At 35.0% G+C, this 25,123-nt stretch overlaps 2 protein-coding genes across 4 annotated transcripts in view; both read left to right on the top strand.

Moving 5' to 3' along the window:
- Nucleotides 1–25,123, top strand: part of MDGA2 (MAM domain containing glycosylphosphatidylinositol anchor 2) — an 814,155-nt gene that overhangs the window by 595,264 nt on the left and 193,768 nt on the right. For all 3 annotated transcript variants that reach the window (XM_007192803.2, XM_007192802.2, XM_057544648.1), the window contains one exon: nucleotides 18,484–18,777. In XM_007192803.2, coding sequence (XP_007192865.1) covers nucleotides 18,484–18,777 — 294 coding nt within the window. The remainder of the gene's footprint in view (nucleotides 1–18,483; nucleotides 18,778–25,123) is intronic.
- On the top strand, nucleotides 1,235–2,616 carry LOC103015364 (adenosine 5'-monophosphoramidase HINT1-like). Its single transcript, XM_057544589.1, has 2 exons — nucleotides 1,235–1,339; nucleotides 2,233–2,616. The coding sequence occupies exons 1-2, from the start codon at nucleotides 1,235–1,237 to the stop codon at nucleotides 2,614–2,616; spliced, it is 489 nt and encodes a 162-aa protein (XP_057400572.1).

Below are 25,123 nucleotides of genomic sequence, written 5' to 3'. Positions count from 1 at the left end.
CACTCTAAATTAAGTTTGAGGAAATGTCAGTTGTCCACATCAGATATTATTGTTTGTATTATTATTGTTTTTATCATTTAGCCTCAGGTAGCATTGATGAAGACTGGAGCTAAAGTCTAGTGCCCCATTGATATCAATCATTCAAACAGTTAAAAATCCATGCTTGAATATTTTCAGAGTAAAGATACCTCCTGAAGGCTTACCAAATGCCCCATTAGAATATGCTAAATGACCTAGGAGAGAAATTGCTAAAATTACACAAAATAAAGGTATGTTAAATCAAATGAGAGCAGTTTACACAGACTTCCTAAAACATCTGAGGTTTTCTTAATAAAAATAGGAAACCTACCACAAGAGATGAACACAGTATTTACAGCTTACGTCACTGGTATTTTTTTCTTTCCATTTGGTATATCTGACCTTTATTTCACAAGCCATCAGCCTTAAATAATCTGTTCTTAGTGGACGAAGATTGTGGTTGAAAATTTAAATTTGAGAGGCAAGGTTAACTGACAATTCAAGTAGGAGTAATGCCAAGTATTCCAATATGGTAAAGAGAAATTAGGTAGAGCTGTCATCCACAATTCTGAGATTAACTCATGAAATTTAGTGCACATTCAACCCCCCAAAATATTTATTAAACAACCACTATAGGAAAGGGACTATAGGAAGAAATAAAAATGTATAAGGTCTAGTTCATGGATTTTATATCCCATACACTTGAAAATTTTTATTAACAGATAAAGTCAAGTATTTGCTTTGTAAATTATCAGAGTGATATAGAAGCATACAGGATGAAATTATTGAATCTATTCAGCAGGAGTTCCATAGAGCAGGCGGCATCTGAGCTGGATTAAGAATGGGGATTATTTGGCACTAGATCTTAGGAGGAAATGAATTAATTAGATCTCCTTCACACAGTCAAGAACGACCACAGAATTTTATCAAGGTAGCAGCATAATCAGATTGGTGTCAGGAGGGCCTATTCATTGGATGAATCTGCAGTGTTCCAAAAAGAGACAGAGGAAAGACGGTGGAGAAATAGAAGAGAGTTTCAGAAGACATTTCAGAAGCTTCGCAATCAGTCAGTTGGGCAAAGAAAACTTTTCCTCTGTTTTCCCAACATTGTAGACTACCTTTGCATTGTGAGGAGGTGTTCAGTGAGTCAGTTAGTGATAATGTGAGAGAGGAGGCAGAAAATTTTTATTAGGAAGTAAATTAAGGCAGTGGAGATATGTATTACTTTATGGATGTGTCAGGTGAGAGAGGGAAAGATACAGAAGGCTTAGCTGGTAGAAGAAGCATGAGACTCGCTCATAAACTACATCTGAGAAGTCAGGTAACCTCTTTACATCTTAGTTCCTTTTCTCTCCACCACGGCTTTAGGATACTTTTAAGAAAGAGTTTGAGGAAATAGAGTGGAAAAAAAGGAATATAAGAAAAAAAGAGTCTGCCCATTCGAGTGTGTGTGTGGTGGTCAGGTTTGGGGGGGAGACTATTTATTCAGCTGAAGAGGTTGATAGGAATCAGATGAGGTGCTGAGGGACACTCACAACCTCGTTAAGGGGCAGTTAAGTCAGTGACCAGTGCTCTCAAGTCAATTGTGAGAGTGCCTGATTGACATCAGGCAGCTTAGTGTGTGCAGAGCCCTGGACTTGGGTCCAGGCCCAAATTTACCACTTAATAGCATTGCAACCTTATGTCTGGCTGGACCCTAAAGCTTTCCATCTGTAGAATAAAGGGATCAGCTAGGTAACTGATTTCTAAATGGTGTTCCAATGGCAACTAGAGATTTTTAAAAACTATTCTCAGGGTCTACTGAACTGTGAGGGGAAGGGAAGTAACCAGATGAGAATTTTACCCTTTTTTATTTCCCTTGCCATTTCACATAGAACAAAATATATCTCTCTTTTATATATAGAACTTCTATCTACGATTAAATTTGGACAGGGGATTCTGACTTAAGTTCACAAACACATACATGTGCACACAGTATTCAAAACATACAGTTGAAAGCCATTTGCTTAGATGAGTTCTTCCTCTCCTCCCAAAGTGTGTTACGCTTCTATGATTCCAAAATGTTATACTTCAGTTCAGAATGTGGTAATGCCACATTCTGAGGAATGTTAGGTCTGAATGAGGGGCTGAAGGAAAGGTTTGAGAGGACAGATTGGTTTGGGATTAGGTGTACTTGAAAGGTTGGTAAGACATTCTCAAGTTTCTGGTGACCAGTTAGAAAGTAGCGTTTGGGCTAAGGCTCAGGCTGCCTGGCCTGGTGGTGACACGATTTTTGGGAAGATCATTCACAAGGAAATTCCAGCCAAAATCATTTATGAGGATGACCAGTGTCTCGCTTTCCATGACATTTCCCCTCAGGCACCAACACATTTTCTGGTGATACCCAAGAAACATATATCCCAGATTTCTGCAGCAGAAGATAATAGTGAAAGTCTTCTTGGACATTTAATGATTGTTGGCAAGAAATGTGCTGCTAATCTGGGCCTGAAGAAGGGTTATCAAATGGTGGTGAATGAAGGTTCAGATGGGGGACAGTCTGTCTATCGTGTTCATCTCCATGTTCTTGGAGGTCGGCAGATGAATTGGCCTCCTGGTTAAGCGTGTTGTAGGGATAATTTTCCCTTCTCTATTCAGTGATCAAGTTTGCACGTTCCAATATGCTAAACAATACTTTTATTTTTTTGCCTGTCTATGGAGAGATTGCAGAAATAATTTTTAAAACCCATACATAATAAAAGATTGTTGTATGGTCCAAAACAAAAGGTTTAATAATCGAGAGAAAGGTCAGAAGTAGAACATGGACTTCACAAGCAGTTGCCTTAATTAGAAGTGGATGAGCTTATCCAAGAAGAGAGTGTGAAGCAAAAACAAACAAACAAAATGTCCAAGGACATGGTGGAAAAAGCAGAAACCATGAAGAAAATGGAAAAAAAGAGTGGTCAGTGGAAACCAAATGAAAGAGGGGAATATCCAGTGGAAAACTTCCTGTATTTACAGCATCTTTAGAGCCTTCAATACCTTTTCATCAGCATGTGAAGATTATATTTGTTTCAGGTACTTTAATATTGATGCATGGAATTTGATAGTGGAAGTGAGCTCTTATATTTCTTCAAGTGAAAGGATTGGAAATTGAAGGAGAGAAGGTGGGTAGGAAGGAGAGAGAAAATAAGAGAGAGAGAATGAGAGAAAGAGATTTACAGACAGCAACAATTACACTAATTCTCTTTTCAATTAGATCATTTACAAAAGTGAGAAGGATATTTGAAACATTTTTAGTTGGCCTTGTCAGGAAGTTATAAGTTGTTTTGAGAAGCATAAATTATATCAGTATTTATACTGCTTATTTTTGGGGAGAGCATAAATGCAAAGATTGGCTGCATTAAATTAACTCTATTTTCTGTAGTAGTTGAATAAACATTAATCATGTTTTTATATTGAATTTTCTCATAAAACTGAATCTATCTAATTATGAAAATAACATCGGATTTACGATTTTCCTCCAATTATCATCTTAAAATATCCAGCACTTTCTTCCCCAACTATCAGAACCAAGATTCTACCTTACAAGCCATAGTTTAACAGTGGTTAATTAGCTATTGTCTAATTACTGTGTCATGTGTTGAGGATTTCCTTCACTTGGCAGAATTAAACACCTTTTGAAATTCCCAGATTACATTGAGATAAGAGCAGGTCAATGAGAAATAGGAAAGAATGCCCAATTTATGTTTCCTATACCCTCATCCACTTATAAATGCAAGCAATGGGGACGTGGAAACTATTTGAATTTTAAATGACTGAATAGAGATTCTTCTAATCCAGAGGAGTGAACACAATTAGTTAGTTCCATAATTTGTACTTAATATTATAATAACTAGCAATAACTTACACAAGTTAAAGAAAGAATTATGAAAATTATATTCATTAACTGATGAAGAATAAATGTCTCCATCAAACTTATAGTTGAGAATGGATGTAAATCAGGGTATATTATTTAAAGCTACAATACCAGGACTCACTCTGCATCTCTTGACAAGAGGAGAAGATAGAAATGTGGTGAGTGGTATTAGATTCACTATTGATATGATTATGATAACACTTGGAATTTTTATGTCAATTTTAGATGACACTACCAAGCTACCATTATCAATTGAACAACAGAGAAATAAATAGAAGTAGCCATAGAGACTAGATCCATAGACTAACAGTTTGATCGCCGTTTTGGTCTATGTGATAGCAAAAGATCTAGAATCCTAGATTTCTGGAATTAGATAGAACAATTATTATAGTGATATAATTTGTTTGTAGTGACTAAGTTTCATTTTACAGTTTGGAATGTCTTAAAGCTATTTCTTACAATAGCTCCAAAATAGAAGTTAGAACTACCATTAATGCAAAGGACTTTCCCCTGAAAATCTGCTTACAAATGAATTCATTTTAATATATAAAAAGGGCCTCATTAGTTTTTACAGTCTTAATTTTTCATCCTTCATTGTGGGATATCAGTGAGCTTAGCAAAGAGATTAAATAAATTTAGAAAATCATTACAATTAGGATTTTGGTGGCACAATTTGAGGATATTTATGAATTCTGAATATCTATTTTTAAATAAAAATAAAAGATTATTGGAGCAGGTCCCCATATACCTATTTTGTAAAACATTTTAAAAAGATTTCTAAATGTCTCAGTTATTGGCATCGTTTTTAAATACTGAGGATGTTTATAGATTACCTAGTGCCTTCCATTTATAGAGAGGGAAATGGGATCCCAAAGCTTAGGTACTTGTTCACTTCCTATAACCATAACCTGATTCAAGTTTACAGTCTCAGATTCCAAATTCAGTATAAGCTTGCAGCATCTTACGTTACATGGGTATGTCCCTTTACTATCGCAGGTGAGTCTGATATTCAGTTATGGCCTTTGACAAGGGCCTTGCATCAAAAGATCACACTGTAGGCAGGTATTAAAATATTCTAAAAGGAATTCAGGTAATATTCTAGTTGGTTCATGTGACCATGTGTTGGGTTGATAGTGGGGCACAACACTCTCCCCTACTCTGAGAACACCACTTCAAAGAGTGTTAGGATGTCAGGTCCCATTTGCCCATCTCATATTCCTCTCACTAAAATGGGGCATGGCCTTACCCTATTCTAACCTAGGTGCATAGATTGAGCAATATTCATTTCACCAAAGGAGACCACTTTCAGCGTTATGCTAGGTTAAAAATTCTCTAGGGCAACTCAACATGATGATACTTGTCTTGTTCTAGCTTCCTGAGAAGAGTGGACCCAGGGTTTGTGTCTTTAAAATGCTGCCTAACCACATCTAGGGATGTGTACTCCTGAGTGGCATGAATTACATATTAAAGTAACCCTAGTCTATACATTAAAACTTGCAGCACGCAAGTGTAGATCACATTGTCTATGGTGAAGAATTTTTTTTTTAACTTTCATAGCAACGTAACAAAAACATAGAAAAATGCATGAATTGTAAGCATGAAGCTCAAATAGTTTACACACATATATAACCACACCCAATTTGAGAAGCAAAACATTAGCATATGCTGATGCATTTCAAAGTGTTGAACATAGGTCAATTCTGACTGCAAAACCCAGGTTCTTTACACAAAACACACAGCTTCTCAACGGAGCAAGCACACGTAATGAGATTTCAGACTCCAGGGATAAGCTGTGAGAAATGTAAATATTTTTGTTAAGTGAATCCATTTCAGGAAACCCAAATCATGGCATGTCTGCCTTCTTACCTCTCTGACTAAAGAATTGGAGCCTGGGTGGTCCTGTTGGGTGAAAGTCAGCCTAAGAGACAGCCTAGGCTCAGAACTGAAAGCTTTAGATAAGGAGACAAGACAATAGTTTGCAGGGGAAGGGAAGAACTGAGGGCACCAGATTCCTCTGAGTACATAAATAAATCAGGTAAATACATCAGAATTTCCCAAATTTTAGGGATGTTCTACCATAATAATGATGAGATTTAAAAAGATGTGAAATTAAAAGCATATCATTGCACTTTAAAAAAAGGTTCTATGCACAGTATGAAATATATTGGTAATTTAAATACGTGAAGTAGAAATAATAAAATGACAAGGAGTTCAAATGTCTGCACTCTAAAATGCATTTAGTATGAATTACAGTTCACTATAAATGAAACATAAGTAGTCCACTTTCACCAAGACTATCTAAATAATACTTGTAAACAGAATGTATTTAGTTGACATTTAAATGGAAATATCCTTGCTTAGGAATAAAATGGAATGTAAAACTATATTAATAAAATGGTACTAAACTCTATTCACACACTTATTAGCTTAGAATGAGTTATATATCATTCCAATCAATGACGTTATATGAGTTTTTAATGTGGTTTTAAAATCAGGCCCATATTTTTACTGTAGCATTCTATACTTCTACAGACGGGCAGAATGGATCATAAAATACAATCATGCATTTGTAGAATATTTGTTAATAAAGTGTCCATGTGTTATAAGAAAACCCTTCTCCTATGTTTTAACTGACCAGTTCTCTGCTAATGGATCTGTTAATTAAACCTCATTTGCTCTAAAGAACATGTGGTCCTGATCTGTTGATGGAACATTGTGTTCACTGGTTATTTCACTTTGCTCTTGACAAAGCATGAAAGAGCCAGCTTCATTTTATGTCAAAATGTTTATTAAAATGGTGATAGTGTCTATTTCCACAGGATAAGGCATATTCAGTAGTACATAATCAGTGATTTAATTAGGGAATTTGTAAACCACAGGCATTGTTCAGAGTTATCATGTATAAGAGGCCAAACAACGTCAGATGGATTCTACAAGGAGACAAATGGCCTTTTTATTATAGAAGTAAATTGATTTTTCTAGCCATTAGGCATTGAAGAGTTTATCACTGTGAGCAACAGTTGCTCTAGAACAGCGGTCCCCAACCTTTTTGGCACCAGGGACAGGTTTCATGGAAGACAATTACTCCACAGACTGAGCGTGGTGCGGGGAGGAGGGGGCCGGATGGTTCAGGCAGTAATGTGAGAGATGGGGAGCGGCCGATGAAGCTTCGCTTGCTCACCCGCCCGCTTCTCACCTCCTGCTGTGTGGTCCGGTTCCCCAACAGGCCACGGACCAGTACCGGTCCACGACCCAGGGATTGGGGCCCCCTCCTCTAGAAAATAAAATAAATTGTGGATTTCTTTAAAGCATCTTTCTTTTGCTATGCTTTCATTGCACTTTTGATATATAATTTATAGCTTATCCTTTTAATTTAGAATTCCTTCACCCACAGGAAAGCAATCACATAATTAACATGATCAGACAGTTCCTTTTTACTTATTGGTTCCCAGTTTTCATGGCAACACCCTGACCTTTGTGAAAATGTACAGCAATGACATTTTGTCATCTTCGTAAGAGAGAGAGAGATGTATTGAGGAATGTCCAAACCTCATTACTTCATAGGAATAGAATGGGCGCTAGGATATCTGTATTATGTGCCATTTTATAATACAGTCCAAACACACGGTTCAAATTATTATAACTAACGGCAGAAATCTGCACCTTCTTTCCTTGGATGGCTTTGGGGGATGCCTCTGACTACTCAGATTAAAAAGGTTCACTCCTGTCCTTTCCAAAATGTTATCTTCTTCAAATAGTGTCCTCATCGTAAATGAATGCATATTTCCAAGACAGCTGTCAATGGTAATGAGATATATATATATATCAAATTTATAAAATATTTTGTTGACCCGATGTGTACCCATGTTCAGTACTTGAGACATCACAGGTATGAATAAAACAAAATATTTGCCCTCAATATAGAAATATATGCAGAACAATAAAATACAGTCATTGATATCACCATAATAAAAGACATTGAGGAGAAAATATAATAACTAACATACATTGAGTGTTTACTATATGAGAGACCTTGTGTTCAAGATTTTATGTGTATTATACTGCTTAATTCTAAAAAAAGAAAATTGAAGTAGGTAATATTATATTCACTTTCCTTAAACTGAGAGATACTGGCTAGATAGCTTTCCTGAGGTCATGCAGCTAATAAGTGGTAGAGCTAAGATCTGAATCTAGGCTGCCAGACCTGAGCCTTGCTCTTTACAGGTATATTACACAACTTGAAATACTTTACACTTCAGAGGATGCTCTAATGTGCATTATGCCATTTTACCTTTAAATTCTCATTAAATTCTCCTTTTCCTCAGCCTTATTTGCTGATGAGAAAACAGATTAAGACAATCCAAGATTGCACAGCTAGTAAGTGGTTAGGCCCTGTGTCCAAGTCAAATTTCTAATCTTGTACACTTACAACTCTTCCAGACTATACATGTCAATTAAAAAAGGCCTTCTGATTTAAAAATGATTGTGAGCAGTTATCAGTTACTGAGAATTCTCCCTATTTATCAGCTTCCATAATGCATACTGAAAGTTTTAAAGGTAGTTAAAGGTCTAATTTATCTCTCTTGCCCCCAGTCTTAAGCATATTTACCTATTTGAGGGGCTCAAAAATGTGTATTAAAATGAATCGGTAATAGCTCCAGCCTAGGGCATAAGTTTTCATACATGCAGTTCTGCTTTTGTTACTCCCATAATGTTAATTTAAGGGATAGTGCATTTATACACACATTTAAATATATTTGGATAAATCATGGCGCCATTTTCAAGAGTGAGTAGGCAAGAACACAAATGTGTAATGGAATATCAGGATTCCAGGAATTTGGGAATCTCTGAGCTAACTTTTAAGCTATTGGACTCTTTCCTGTTTGTTACCTTTACTCTGTATAATGCATGTATAGAATGTGGTATTCAACTTTTCAACTTTAAATTCTTAATCAATTGTTTATACCCAATTAACTATAGTTTTCCACCTTTACTCTGCATTATTGAAAAAAATATATACCAAACATGAAATGGAACTTGATTAACAGTAGAGAGTTAAGTTGAGGAATTGGTCCCCTATTTCCCAGAAATGATTATAGATTGATTATCTTTTCATCAAATGACCTGGTCATATCTTAGTAATTAAAGATCTTAGCACTTTGAGGTTTTGACTATTATAGTATCTCCTTTCTTATTACAGAAAAAAAGCAAGGTCTTCTCAGTCTAGTTCAGATTCCTAGCTTGCTAAAATGTTAACATAATTCGAGTCACTAGCAAGCAGAATTATCTTGGTCCTGTTTTTTTATTTAGTTGTCTCAAAGAAAACAAGTTTTTCACATGCGAGACTTTACATAATTAGTCAGTGACCGTCGTTCATTTCTGTACTTCAGTACATGAGAAACACATACAATAAGTCAGGAAAGGGAGGTTAAACTCAGAAAAAAAGTATGCTTTCACATCTTTTCCCAAAAATGTCAGTAAAAAATTGTCTTGTTGATATAGATTTACATTAATGATTCTAGAAAATATTTTACTATAAGCTCAAGTTAGCAAACCAAATTATGTGAAGATCATAGCAATTCAAGATACTTGAAAACTAAACTTAAGCAAATGCTACATAAGCAACCCCAGCTTAAGGTCCCCTTCATTTATCTGTTTATGAGGCAGCAAGAATAGAACCTGTATTTACTTGCAACTGGCCTTGTTAGCTTGTGTAGCAGAGAAAATATGAATGCGACTCAAAGAATGATTTTCTCTTTTGCTCTTTCATCTTACACTTTATGTTCCACTGAATCCCTCAGAGGCTATTCTTGTGCCATAGCAACACCTGCTGGGAGAGGGAAATTGGAACAGCCATAACTGTTGCCTGCCAAACCTGTTTTCCTGATTGAATGGCACTGCATGTCCTCCATCTTCTAATACTAAACTCTCCAGAGTTGCTACGCTTCAGGATCCTGCCTCTCCCCATATGTTTCAAATAACTAACAATACCATTGTAATAAGATTTTCTATAACTCTTTAAAAAATAAGGATTGTGCATGTGTGGGTGTGTGTGTATGTGTGTGCATGTGTGTGCATGCACGTTTCCCCTAAGAATTTCAAAATGCGAACACCGTGCTATTTTAACCTCAGGTTTGTTTTTAATACATGCTTTCTTCTTTCTCTGTAGCTAGATTTGTAAAACATTGTCAATCCTGTTTTATTAGCATCTCCTCATTTATTATAGGTGAGTCAATAAAAAAAAAGTGTGTATGTCAGTGCAGAAAAGGCAGTTTTTATTTATAGAGTATGATAAGAGATATATTTATGCTTATTCATATTATGGACAAAAACAGTAGGCTTACCATATGGTATGATGGCATGTTGAAAAATAAGTGCCTATTTCATATATGATTTACCCACAAGACTGTAAGTAATACAAGTCTTAGAATATGGGTCCAAATGGTCTGTTGTAGAGCTAACTAGCCGTTTTTTAAAATTGATGATAGAGGAAAGCCATAGCATGGACAAATTACTCAATACTACCAAATACTTCCAATATTTTACCTCCCTCTTTCATTATTATGCCCAAATTAAAATCTAGTATACGTGCTAACTTTATGAAAACCTATTGTTTTTGTGTTTTTTTAAACTAAAAATAGAAAGAGTTGATGTGTGAAAATGATCTTGAAATTTATATACTTTATAATTAAGCCTTTGATAATCAAGAGGTGATTATTCATTAATAGTTTTCTTACTTTGGTTGCTTAGTAACCTTGATTGATGCTCCATCAATCAATCATGAATTTATTAAGCACCTCTAAAATACTTTAAAATATCACATGTTGTGGGAGCTATTTTCTGAGGAAATAGATAAAGCCTAGTACTGACCTCAGAATGTTTTGGCTACATATGTAAAAGAGTAGACATTTTGTCATGACATAGAATAAATCAGATACACTATAATTCAGAGACATGGAGGATGAATAAAAGTTACAGAAATCAGGAGACTTAAGAGAACAGGAAGTTTCAGTTGGGTCTTAGAAGAATGGGAAATCATTGGATGGGTATTATGACGGGAAAGTCATTCCTGGAGTGAAGGAAGGAAAGCAAGCAGTAAGGAAGGAAGGCAAGGAGTAGGGAATGAGCCAAGTGTTAAGCAGACCAAGAGACCTATCAAAACTGAATAACGAGCTTTTCACAGAAGCACTATGGCTTAATAAGGCTTGGCAGGTAAAACAGAAAATAAACAATGGGATTTAGACGTTCTAGAAAATGGGGAGCTACTAAAGCTATTTGAATGGTAGAATAATAGGATTTTTAAGAAAGATTAATTCAGAAATGGTAAGATTTTTTTAGGAGGAGGAAGAAGCATTTGTCAATTAGATTTTAGTGATTCATTTATACGGGGGAAGGTAATTCAGAAGGAAGTGCAGCAATGCAATATATTATTATATTAACCTTTGGCTCAGGGAAGTTCTGCATATTTTAAAATGACAACAATTGCAAAAATACTCTATGTGCTGCATATCATATAAATCACCATATTGTCTCTGTGTTTTTACAAAACAGGAAGTATCCATTGGCAACCTTCATTCCTTTCATGAGAAATGAGCTCTAGAGTGTCTCTGTCTTTCATCAAATATTGTTACCCGTCATGGTCTCTAAAAGAAAGTAAATATGAGCAAATCCATTAGTAAATGAGGAGTCTTTAGCATGTTGGATTTGTTTTGTCACCTTGACTATTTTTCAAGCACATCTTACTATACATTTTAATTGACATATAATTATTAAGAAAATGGGTCAAGCTTATTAGTTTAGAAAGTATTTTGGAGATTTGGATTAGAATTATTTTTAAGTTGAAGGGAATTCTCAAATGTACCTTATATCATCATATGAATATCTCTCAATGATCACTTATTCTTAAAAATTCCATGTATTAAGGCAGTTATTCCAAATCTTAGTGTGTGCTCATCAAATCAGCTATGAGGTGCATGAGAATTAGAATAGTTCCACTATTAGTGTATGGAGGTTTTAAAATACAGATTACAGTATTGATATTTTTCTCACTTACATTGAAGGTACTTGATTGAATGGGAGAGAATGGAGTGGAGTTGCAAGATGCTGACAATTTCACTTAACCAAAGGCTTATCCTGCTTGTCCCATAGCCCATTATCAGAAGGTATTACTGATGTGCCATTGATAGTGGTTGCAATGGCAAACTATTCGGTTCTTTACTTCCATGTAAAATTATCCTGTGATTTTTCAAAACCTCAAAATCTGACTATATCCATGTGCAAGTCTCATGCTTACAAAGCTAATCTGTAATGTGTTGGAAAAAAAAAATTGAGAACTGCTGACTCGGACACTGAGAAAACACTCAAGTGTGATAGAGGTATCTTTCCTTTAAAACTGTGTGGTCTGCAATAAGGATATAGCTAACCTTGGAGTTTCAATCAGTAGATCACCAAGGATGAAACTCACGTCAAGTCTATCATAATTTTTTTAACCTCACCTCTTGTTTTTGAAGGTTAAATAATACAATAAATTTGGTTCATTTGGATTAGTTGAGTCTACAAATTCACTATTTACTTGAGTCGTAACTTTTTTACGTGTGTTTACATATACCTAGTCAGCGTGAGAATTCTTGATTTCTGATTTCTGGGGTTCACTTTCATAAACACAACATTTTTGGTCTTATTTACTTATGCTTTAAATATAGATTATACACTCTACTCTAAAACATACATATGTGCTATAAAATACTTCTCCCCCTAAATTCAAATATGATTAAATTAGTGCCATACTTATTTTAAGATTCTTGAAAATATGAGTCTGATTGTCCTTCTGGAGACAATTCTACTTATTACTTAGTTTATTATAAAAAATTATAATGTATTAAAAGAAGTATATCTTTTGTTTAAACATCTACTATTAAAGTGCACTATGCATATTTACATATTTAAACCAATAAGTTCATAATAAGCATATTCTTATGTCTTTGTTTCAAACAGCATGATATTTTCTCATGTAGTTGAGATGAACTAACCTTCCCCTGTATTCTTCTGAGTAAGGAAAAATAAGCCAGCCATTTTCTGAGTAAAAACTGAAGATTAAATTTCCCCACCTTCTTTCCCAATGAAGAAATGGAAGCATTTATATTTTCTATACTTACTTTATTTTACAGTCTGTGATACAGTGGAAAAGTTGACAGAAAACCAGTTTGTTCATATTGTCTATTTCTTTTATGTTTGGAACGAGAAGTTTTGGTGCCATACCATGTTTTTTAAGTTTCTCTGATTATAGCATCTCCTACAGTAGCATTTCAGGTAAGAAAAATCAAAGCAAGGACAGTGTATAGATTATACGTCAAAGAATGTATCTTTGTGTTTTTATTAGGAGGGACTTTTTTCTAGCAAGTGCATTATGAATAAATCTCACAAGGTGCAGACATTTCAAATTTTTCTACTTAACGTTTTCATTGTGAGACTATTTTAAGAAAAAATAATTTAGTTGATTAGAGAAGAGCATAAAAACATCATGACAAAATTAAATGCCATGTCCTCAAATTGGCTCTTTTGTTTGTTTTCTGTTCGTTTGTTTTTTAAATTTACAACTTATCTATCCAAATCTTAAAGGAAAGGAGAAAGAAAAGGAAAACTATACGAATCCTTTTTTTACTCTCTTATCTCTCACACACCTTCACAAATTTGAAGATCTACTGCATCTGAAATCTATACTAACAATATATTTTAGAGGAGATTCTGCTAGTTGTATGGATTACTAATTATATAGAATTATTACGTTTCATTGTTATTTATTACTTTTTAAAAATGTTCATGATTTTTATCTATTACATTTATTTCTTTTATATTCACAGATTTTAATCTTTTTCCCTTCTTACCCTCTTGCCCTCTCTCCCCCTCTTCCTTCCTCAATTATTTCATGACTTCCTGGTCTGTGCCATCCAGGAAAGCAGGGCATCAGGCTTTAGAGATAGAGTTAGACACTCTGTGCCTTCAAGGAGCTATCTGGTCAGGGATATAGACATGGAAGAAGATACAGGGTGAAGCTTCGAGTACAGGTTAAATGGGTGTATAACATAATATGTGGTCAAGAAGAGTGAGCAACAAACTCAGCCTAGGGGTAGGCAAAGTATCATCACATAAGTGGTAACTTTGAACTAAATCTCAACACACGGGGCAGGTAGGGGGTGCTAGAAGACAAGGGCCTGACTTGCCAAATACAGGAAAGAACTGCAAGGGCACTGAGGTTCACTAGCCAGTGAAACTGTAAGTGATGAGTGTTGTAGGAGTGAGTGATTCTAGAGGAGCATTTCTAAGACTATGTTTCTAAAATACCATGTCCGGAGTGATACACTTGTTGTTATTAAAAAGTGGAGTTTTCATCAGATGAGCTTTGGATAATAGATTGCATTAACATTTTAATTTTCTCTGGGCTTCTTGAAGACTATAATATGCTAATATGCATAGCACATATTGTACAAGAATGAAAAATGAACAATATACAAAAAAAAAAAGTTTACCAATAATCCCACACTCAGAGAGAACCACTGTTAGTGTTTTGGTATAGTTCCTTCTGGGCTTTCTTTTCCTCTACATTTTTCCCCATGTAAATCTTGTTCTCTTCCATAAATCAGTGCTCAACTGCCTCACTGTCTTAATTTGTACATTTGGTATAAACATTTTTACTGAGTTCCTATTATGTGTAAAATAGAGTGTGGGATGCTGCAAGTATAAAGATGAATCATGTATATTCTCCCTTTAAGAAACTCTCTGTTATCAGTCATTAGCATATGTCTTTTTTTATATAAAAATGTGATACTGCACATACTGCTCAGTAACATGTTTTACTCACTTTTTAATAGTGGTTGTAGCTATTCATGCTATTCACTAGCATGTTTTTCTTCCTTAACAATATAAATATCTTTGTCAATAAATGTGGGTCTATTACATCATCATTTAAAAAGGCTGCATCATAATCTATTATGTGACTGTACCACGATTTTTTTTAGTTAATCTGTCAGGCTGTTTTCAGTTATTATTTTTTTTAATTAAAGCAGTATTATGATGAGCACACTCATTGAGGATTGAAGTTTTTCATAGTTACAGGAACATGATTTTATTTATGATGATAAAGTTTACGACACAGAAGCAGGAGGCCTGGAAGAATTAAACTGGCAGCAGAAAGACCACTTAGGACACTGTCACAAGAAGAGATAAGGATGACTTATACTAAGAAAGCTACCTATAGCCATGAAAAGAAATAAGCTGATATGAGAGATATTTTTGATAGAGAAACCAAAGCTGCTGATGGGAAGTGGTGAGTTAGAAGATGGTGAAACAAAGAAAAGTCTATTGCTTTTAATTAGCAGATCAAGTGGTCTGATAATTAACTAACAACTAAGTCAAGAAATAAATAGTCCTTAGGTTTGGGGATTTGCAAGACTTTTGGAAAATAGTAGTAGGCTGCAATCACTGACTGGAAGAACCTTGGGGTAAAGTTACAATTCACATTATAAACATGCAAAACAGAGAGATATTCATGAGAACAAACAAAATCTCCTGACAGAAAAATTATGATAATAATTTGGAGCATTCTAGAGAATGGAAAATTTAATGTGGAGAGAGAGAGAGAGAGAAGTCTATAAAAACTATGACAAGTTTTAAGACCTTCTTGTCCAAGAAAGTTGCAAAGAAAGGGTTAACTCTGAAATCAAGATTTTAAAAGCCTCATGGAAAAGATGGAAAATAAACTTTATTTTAATTAGGCTTTGGTGTTTATTTTAAAATGAGCAAATTTATTAAAAAATCAACTTGTAACTTACCTAGATTGAAACTGAGGTTTACATTTCTATAATTTTGATTACATAGGGAGAAAAGTTTATCTAACAAATGAATAACATACATTAACAAGGGAGTTTTTGAACTATCTAGCATGATAAACTTAAAAATATATAGCTAGTCAAGGATCTATTTTTGTTAGACTGGCCTAATGTAATAAGATCTTTGAATATTCATCTTGTTAAGTTAGAAAATAGATACTTATTATTAACCCCGCTTCTATCTTTAACTTTTTATTGTTTGTTCCTATAGTCAGAACACTAATAACCTTGGAGCTGGTAAAGTATAAATTCTTAGTTTCAAAAATGAAGAAATTCATACTCAGAGTGCTTAAGCTTGGCCAAGGTCATGTGGTTTGTTTTTGGAAGATATGAAATCTTCCGATTTCAAATAATAACATTCCATTAAATAATCTTTTAATGTATACTTTCTTTTCATTTATTTCACATAAATGTATCATAATTTGGATACTTATTTGGAATGGTATATCTTATAAGAAGTTTTGACTTGTATACGGGAATTATTCTCATACAGGTAGATACAGATATTTAAAATAGACATATAAGATGTAAGACAGATAGATAAGGTAATTTGCAACATATGTGTTATTTACTCCCTCGCATTTCTACCTTGACTCTTTTTTATTGTCCCTGAGACAGTAACCAAGAGATGGGCAGGTAAAACTGGTCCAGTTTGTCCATAAGAAGAGACTAATTATGAGCAAGAGGAGTCCAGTACTAACTCAGGTTATTCATTCCAGACACCACACTTTACTGGAGCCTGCTTCAGGGTTCATATCTCTGCATTGGCCACCTGCTATAAATTGGCCTCAATTTGAGTTCTGTTCAAAGTATTTATCCGCTCATTCTCAGTGTTCTCATTTGTTAAATTTTAATATTAAATATTTGATCCTAGGATTGTCATGAGAACTAATGAAAATGTAAAATCCCTAACTATGCCTGGCACACAATAGGAGCATAATTAATGTTAAATGCTGAGCTTATTGCTGTTATTCTGTGTCCTTTCTCATGGAGGGTGAATAAATACTGCAGCTTCTTTCAATCCTATTGTTACTAGATGACGCTTATTTAGAATTGCATCATTCCCTGGTGGTTCACTTCAAAAAGAACAAATTATTTAACTAAATTATTTAGCTGTTTATATTTACAAGAGTAAATTATCTAATCATGTAGGTTTTAAAAATGCAGCCATTTTTAAACATGTTTTTTGTTAATGCCAATTCCTAGAATATATATATATCTGCTTCAAGAAGGTAGTGGTCAGTGTTTCATATTTTCTGATTTCTAAGATGCTAGCATTATTTACGTTTTTTTTTTTAATTAGAAGTAAATGAAGGAATTAAAAAGACATGAAGATATTTAAATAGCAAGATAACTAATTCTCATATCACTTTGTACTTAAACTTATTTTTCTCTGTGTAATAAAGAGGAACAACATTTCAACATTAGTTGAAAAATACTTTAAAAATTAATTATATTTGTTTTTGTTCCTGGGCACTGGAGCACAGTAATGCTAGAAGGGAGAATAAAACCTTTGCCTTTTTGTCCATATTCAGTAATAACTCCAAAGAGGGGAAGCATATGACATTTATCACAAGGATAGAATTATTCATATATTTCTGGTTATTCTTATTCTGCCGTTCTAATTTAGCCCATGCTTTTTTGATAGATGTCCTATTCCATAAATACTTTTTAATTCATACACATTTGTATGAGAAGTAAAAGTCTTCCAGTGGAACAGGTGATATTGTTTGTAGGAAAACCCATTGAGTAGTACTTGCCTCTTATTAGTTCATTTTTCACCAAACCCTAACATAAATATATTCCAGCACAGTAAGGTAAGTTCCTGTAAAATCAATCTAATTTTCTCATAAATATCTTCAGTAAAATCAGAAATTAGCTTTACTTGAGAAAATTAAATTCTTAGATTATTGAAATATATTTTTGAAAACTCACTTAAAATTAATTTTACAGAAATAGTGGCAGCATCATGACAAACTATTTACAGTGATCTCAAAATCTTAAAGTGAAATCATTTGAAATTAAAATGTCAAAAAATACTAAAAGTCAAAAAGAACAATACACTGGATTGTCAGAGTGTGGCATTGTAGTCAGTTGTTCCATTTCATTTCCTCGAGGGAGAGAACGAATCCTAAACCTTAGAAGTTTGGCAGCAGTTTCTAAACCAAATTTAGAACTTCTGGTTTTATATCAGAGGTTCTTCTTTTTCTCTTTCCTATTGCATTTACTGTGCCTGCTAAGTCTATAATGTCTCTTATCCCTTTCTTATAGCATCCTTGGATAAGAGATAACAGCATAGGAAGCAGAAGACTGAAAAGCTAAATCTTACCTCAGCAAGTAGGATCACTCTTCTGTGAAATGCAGATCTTAAAGACCCAGTTAATGGCTGATAATGACAAGTCATTGAGTAGATTGTTCTTATGTTGACCATTCGGGTTCCAATGTACTGCTTTATTTATTTTGCTAATGTTTGAAGACCTCATTTGAGAAAGTTCTATGAAAACAATTTAGAATTATTTTAAGTGAGAGTAAGTGCCACTTATCCCCAAGGTCTCTGTAATTTTTGTCATCTGAATTGTCACACATCTTCAACCAGCAGAAGTTGTTTCCTTATGATTTTCTGTGTTTGAATATGCTTTACCAGTACATACTAACCTTGAAAAATTTTCTTTTTCCCATTTCAAGTTCCACCCAATCTGACTGTTCCACAGGAAAAATCACCTTTGGTCACCAGAGAAGGAGACACAATAGAACTGCAGTGTCAAGTGACTGGAAAACCTAAACCCATCATCCTTTGGTCTAGAGCGGATAAAGAAGTTGCAATGCCTGATGGGTCAATGCAAATGGAGAGTTATGATGGAACACTGAGGATTGTGAATGTATCTAGGGAAATGTCAGGAATGTACCGATGTCAGACCAGCCAGTACAATGGATTTAATGTGAAACCAAGAGAAGCCTTGGTGCAGCTCATAGTGCAGTGTAAGTACATTTTTTTCTATGTATTTCGAGATTGGGGGGACAAGGGAAGAAAATGAGGTGATTTTTGGAATTGGATTAGTAAACAATATTTCTACATTATTGCTACCCAATTTAAACTATAATTTCCCTAAGTCTGCCTATTACTTGAACTAATACACACTAATGGAAAAGAATTGTATTAGTGTGTGTGTGATGATTATGATGGTGTTATGTCATTGGTTAATGCCAAAGAATCAACAAGCCTAATGGTTAAATACTGGCCATGTACAATGAAGCAAAATGGAGATTGGAAGTAATTGCTAATTCAGATTATAATACTCTTTTGTTTTCATAGTTTATGTTTCTGCTTCAGCAATTGCGTGTCCTTTGCCCAAATTATCCACCTATTTCAAGGCATCCCTTTGCTTAAATTGTGGAGACCTAATCATTGCAATGCTGTGTGCAATCTGAAGTTGTAAGAGTAGATTACATAATTATCTAGTAATATATATAGATAATTCAGGCAGATATTAGGAGCTAAAGTTTTGCTTGACTTTCTCCACAGATAATTGTTTAACTGTGAGAGCTGAATATGATAGATTTTTAACTATTTTCAATGAAATCACTGTTAGAGTTCTAACAAAAAAAAAATGCAGACATACTGTGCTTTGTATTTGCTTTTAGTATTAAAAATACCTAAATTCATGATATTAAGAAGTTTAACAATGTCACTGGTGTTAGGTTATTAGAGGATGATGCCCTGGTATTTTGGATAGCAGGTAGTGTGGATATTGTTAAAGAGAAGAAGCAAACTAAACACAATCTGTTCAAACTCCAGGAGTGTGGCTGTACATTTTAGTTGATGTATTATTTGTTAACTACATGGTGGCAAAGTCTTCAAGAAAAAGAATGAAGTAGATGAAACTATACACTTCAATAAACAATGATGTTGTTTTCTTTCTGTGGTTCTCCTGTAACTTGGAAAATAGCAATTAGTCCAAAATGTCTATTTTTATATAAGACTTAAGGATGCTGGCAGATTAGATTATCTGACTTTAAATTTGGAAGGTTAACTGAGATACGGAAGGATTACGTTTGGGGCAGGTAACAACACATGCGCTTTTGTATGAGGAGTATGAGTGGTGAGAGGAGCAATGTTCTGGGTGCTGCTGAACCATTCCCTGTCCCTGTTCTTTAGAAACTCAGATTTCAGTCTGCTGTGTATCCTGTAAATATGCAAACTTATATTTGTCAAATATCTTGGCTGATTTCCAATTGATTACTAGTTTTATCTCTAAAGAATGCAGCTTTTAGGTGGCAAGTTCCATTCCACAGTTTAATATTACATTTTTTCCTCACTGGCCTTTATACTCATGATAATAAGCTCATGGTAGGAGGTTTACGTGAAAACAGGTTTCAGAAAGAAAAAAAATTTTTTTTTTTAACAAAACCTCTCCTTAATTCTCCAAAAAATAAGAGACACGCTCAGGTAACCACAGAGGAAATTGATACAGTTTGGAGCACCTCATTCGTATTGGTAATCACAGGATTGTGTGCTTCCTCCGGAGTTATGCACCAAGCTTCAGTGTTCCTACAGCCACAGGGCAATTCGTTGTCACCCTGCTCACACTCTCTGGGGAAGCTGTGAAACCCACTGGCTCTAGGGAATTTTAAATTAAAGGTTCAAGGACCAGGATCTCTTATCTCCATAGAATATACTAACTTCCAGGATTCTATTGACAACCTAAATTTCCTTTTTTTTTTTTTTTTTGCTTCCTAATAAATTTCATAGATAATATTAATAAGTTCAGCACAAGATCTTAAAATTCAATCCTATAATAGCACATGAAGATAAATACTGACACAGTTGTCTCTAGTGTCACAAGGATGTAATTGACTGAACGCCATCAATAGACATAGGCAAAGCCGAGTTCATTTAATGTAGAGAAAAAGATATGCATCCCAAGGTGACTGCAGAGCAGGGGGTATAATCTAATAGCACTTCGTCTCAGAGGCAACTTCCCTGGTCTACCCAGAAAGGTGGCTGGATGCCAGCAGTCTTGCCAGTTTCGGATGAGTATGCCATCATGTCTTTCCAAAAGCTTCATTTCATGGATTCCCAACTCTTCTGAAGAATCTAGTTATGTGTCTGAGCATTTGCCAGGTACGAAAACTAGTAAGAGCTCCAGAATATTTCTGAGTCAAGCATTCATTTTCCAGGCACATAATCCCTGCTAGCAGGTCCAGCTTGCAAGCCTACCTAAGCATTATTCCTGCAAAACTAGCCATGTAGGAATCCTGATACATTTTTAAAATCATAAATATTTTAACTTTTATGGTGACTTCTTAAAAGTATGAAAATGGGCTTCCCTGGTGGCGTAGTGGTTGAGAATCTGCCTGCTAATGCGGGGGACACGGGTTCGAGCCCTGGTCTGGGAAGATCCCACATGCCACGGAGCAGCTGGGCCCGTGAGCCACAACTACTGAGCCTGCGCGTCTGGAGCCTGGGCCCCGCAACGGGAGGGGCCGCGATAGTGAGAGGCCCGCGCACCGCGATGAAGAGCGGTCCCTGCACCGCGATGAAGAGTGGCCCCCACTTGCCGTAACTAGAGAAAGCCCTCGCACGAACTGAAGACCCAACACAGCCAAAAATAAAGAAATAAATAAATAAAGTAGCTATAAAAGACCTTTAAAAAAAAAAAAAAAAAGTATGAAAATAATATGGTATTTGTGCTTAACTGGGATAGCCATGCTACAAGTGAGAATTCATATAGAATATAAAATACTAAGTTATTTTCATACACACATGCACACAAATATACATATATATGTGCATGTGTTTATGTCATCCTCAGCAATTAGTTACATCGTTGCAGCTAACAAGCTATGCTTTGTATATTTTGTATTCCCAGCATAATATATTTTACATTATAGCTATTCAGAAAATGTGTTGAGTAAATATGTTATGATAACAAATGTAATAAGAATATATATACACACACACACACACACACACACACACACACACATCTTGCTTCTTGCATAACTAGTCCTTATTATTTAGGTTTCAGGATTATCTGAGGACTTCTTGCATAACAGTTGTTTTTTATTTTTTAATCTTTACTGGAGTATAACCGCTTTACAATGGTGTGTTAGTTTCTGCTTTATAACAAAGTGTCAGCTATACATATACATATACACCCATATCTCCTCCCTCTTGCGTCTCCCTCCCACCCTCCCTACCCCACCCCTATAGGTGGTCACAAAGCACTGAGCTGATCTCCCTATACTATGCGGCTGCTTCCTGCTAGCTAGCTATTTTATATTTGGTAGTGTATGTATGTCCATGCAACCCTCTCACTTCGTCCCAGCTTATCCTTCCCCCTCCCCATGTCCTCAAGTCCATTCTTTACGTCTGCATCTCTATTCCTGTCCTTCCCCTAGATTCTTCAGAACTCTTTTTTTTTTTTTTTTTAGATTCCACATATATGTGTTAACATATAGTATTTGTTTTTCTCTTTCTGACTTACTTCACTCTGTATGACAGACTCTAGGTCCATCCACCTCACTACATATAACTCAATTTTGTTTCTTTTTATGGCTGAGTAATATTCCATTGTATATATCTGCCATATCTTCTTTACCCATTCATCTGTCGATGGACACTTAGGTTGCTTCCATGTCCTGGCTATTCTAAATAGAGCTGCAATGAACATTATGCTACATGACTCTTTTTGAATTATGATTTTCCCAGGGTATATGCACAGTAGTGGGATTGCTGGGTTGCATGTTAGTTCTATTCTTAGTTTTTTAAGGAACCTCCATACTGTTCTCCATAGTGGCTGTATCAATTTACATTCCCACCAACAGTGAAAGAGGGTTCCCTTTTCTCCACACACTCTCCAGCATTGATTATTTGGAGATTTTTTGATGATGGCTCTTCTGACTGGTGTGAGGTGACATGTCATTGTATTTTGATTTGCATTTCTCTAATGCTTAGTGATGTTGAGCATTCTTTCACGTGTTTGTGGTCAATCTGTATATCTTCTTTGGAGAAATGTATATGTAGGTCTTCTGCCCATTTTTGGATACTTTTTTTATTTTTATATTGAGCTGCATGAGCTGTTTATATATTTTGGAGATTAATCCTTTGTCCATTGATTCGTTTGCAAATATTTTCTCCCATCCTGAGGGTTGTCTTTTGTCTTGTTTATGGTTTCCTTTGCTGTGCAAAAGCTTTGAAGTTTCATTAGGTCCCATTTGTTTATTTTTGTTTTTATTTCCATTTCTCTAGGAGGTGGGTCAAAAAGGCTCTTGCCGTGATTTATGTCATACAGTGCTCTGCCTGTTTTCCTCTAAGAGTTTTATAGTGCCTGGCCTTATATTTAGCTCTTTAATTGATTTTGAGTTTATTTTTGTGTATGGTGTTAGGGAGTGTTCTAATTTCATTCTTTTACATGTAGGTGTCCAGTTTTCCCAGCACCACTTATTGAAGAGGCTGTTTTTTCACCATTGTATATTATCACCTCCTTTATCAAAAATAAGGTGACCATAGGTGTGTGGGTTTATCTCTGGGCTTTCTATCCTCTTCCATTGATCTATATGTCTGTGTTTGTGCCAGTACCATACTGTCTTGATTACTGTAGCTTCGTAGTATAGTCTGAAGTCCGGGAGCCTGATTCCTCCAGCTCTGTTTTTCTTTCTCAAGATTTCTTTGACTATTCAGGGTCTTTTGTGTTTCCATACAAACTGTGAAATTTTTGTTCTAGCTCTATGAAAAATGCCATTGGTAGTTTGATAGGGATTGCATTGAATCTGTAGATTGCTTTGGGTAGTATAGTCATTTTCACAATGTTGATTCTTCCACTCCAAGAACATGGTATATCTCTCCATCTATTTGTATCATCTTTAATTTCTTTCATCAATGTCTTATAGTTTTCTGCACACAGGTCTTTTGTCTCCTTACGTAGGTTTATTCCTAGGTATTTTATTCTTTTTGTTGCAGTGGTAAATGGGAGTGTTTCCTTAATTTCTCTTTCAGATTTTTCATCATTAGTGTTTAGGAATGCAAGAGATTTTTATGCATTAATTTTGTATCCTGCTACTTTACCAAATTCATTGATTAGCTCTAGTAGTTTTCAGGTAGAGTCTTTAGGATTCTCTATGTATAGTATCATGTCATCTGCAAACAGTGACAGCTTTACTTCTTCTTTTCCCATCTGGATTCCTTTTATTATTTTTCTTCTCTGATTGCTGTGGCTAAAACTACCAAAACTATGTTGAATAATAGTGGTGAGAGTGGGCAACCTTGTCTTGTTCCTGATCTTGCTGGAAATGGTTTCAGTTTTTTACCATTGAGAACGATGTTGACCATGGGCATGTCATATATGGCCTTTATTATGTTGAGGTAAATTCCCTTTATGCATACTTTCTGGAGGGTTTTTATCATAAATGGGTGTTGAATTTTGTCAAAAGCTTTTTCTGCATCTATTGAGATTATCATATGGTTTCTTTCCTTCAGTTTGATAATATGGTGTATCACATTGATTAATTTGCGTATATTGAAGAATTCTTGCATCTATGGGATAAACCCCACTTGATCATAGTGTATGATCCTTTTAATGTGCTGTTGAATTCTCTTTGCTAGTATTTTGTTGAGGATTTTTGCATCTATGTTCATCAGTGATATTGACCTGTAGTTTTCTTTCTTTGTGACATCTTTGTCTGGTTTTGGTATCAGGGTGATGGTGGCCTCCTAGAATGAGTTGGGGAGTGTTCCTCCCTCTGCTATATTTTGGAAGAGTTTGAAAAGGATAGGTGTTACCTCTTCTCTAAATGTTTGATAGAATTCAACTGTGAAGCCATCTGGTCCTGGGCTTTTGTTTGTTGGAAGGTTTTTAATCACAGTTTCAATTTCAGTGCTTGTGATTGGTCTGTTTATATTTTCTATTTCTTCCTGTTTCAGTCTTGGAAGGTTGTGGTTTTTTAAGAATTTGTCCATTTCTTCCAGGTTGTCTGTTTTTTTGGCATATAGTTGCTTGTAGTAATCTCTTATGATCCTTTGTATTTCTTCACTGTCAGTTGTTACTTCTCTTTTTTCATTTCTAATTCTGTTGATTTGAGTCTTCTCCCTTTTTTTCTTGATGAGTCTGGCTACTGGTTTATCAATTTTCTTTATCTTATTAAAGAACCAGCTTTTGGTATTACTGATCTTTGCTATTGTTTCCTTCATTTCTTTTTCATTTATTTCTGATCTGATCTTCATGATTTCTTTCCTTCTGCTAACTTTGGGGTTTTTTGGTTCTTTCTCTAATTGCTTTAGGTGTAAGGTTAGGTTGTTTATTTGAGATGTTTCTTGTTTCTTGAG

This window comes from Balaenoptera acutorostrata, chromosome 3 (assembly GCF_949987535.1).
Source record: "Balaenoptera acutorostrata chromosome 3, mBalAcu1.1, whole genome shotgun sequence".
NCBI lineage: Eukaryota > Metazoa > Chordata > Mammalia > Artiodactyla > Balaenopteridae > Balaenoptera > Balaenoptera acutorostrata.
The sequence above is the reverse complement of the archived record's forward strand: the minus strand, read 5'-3'. Positions and strand labels throughout refer to the sequence as shown.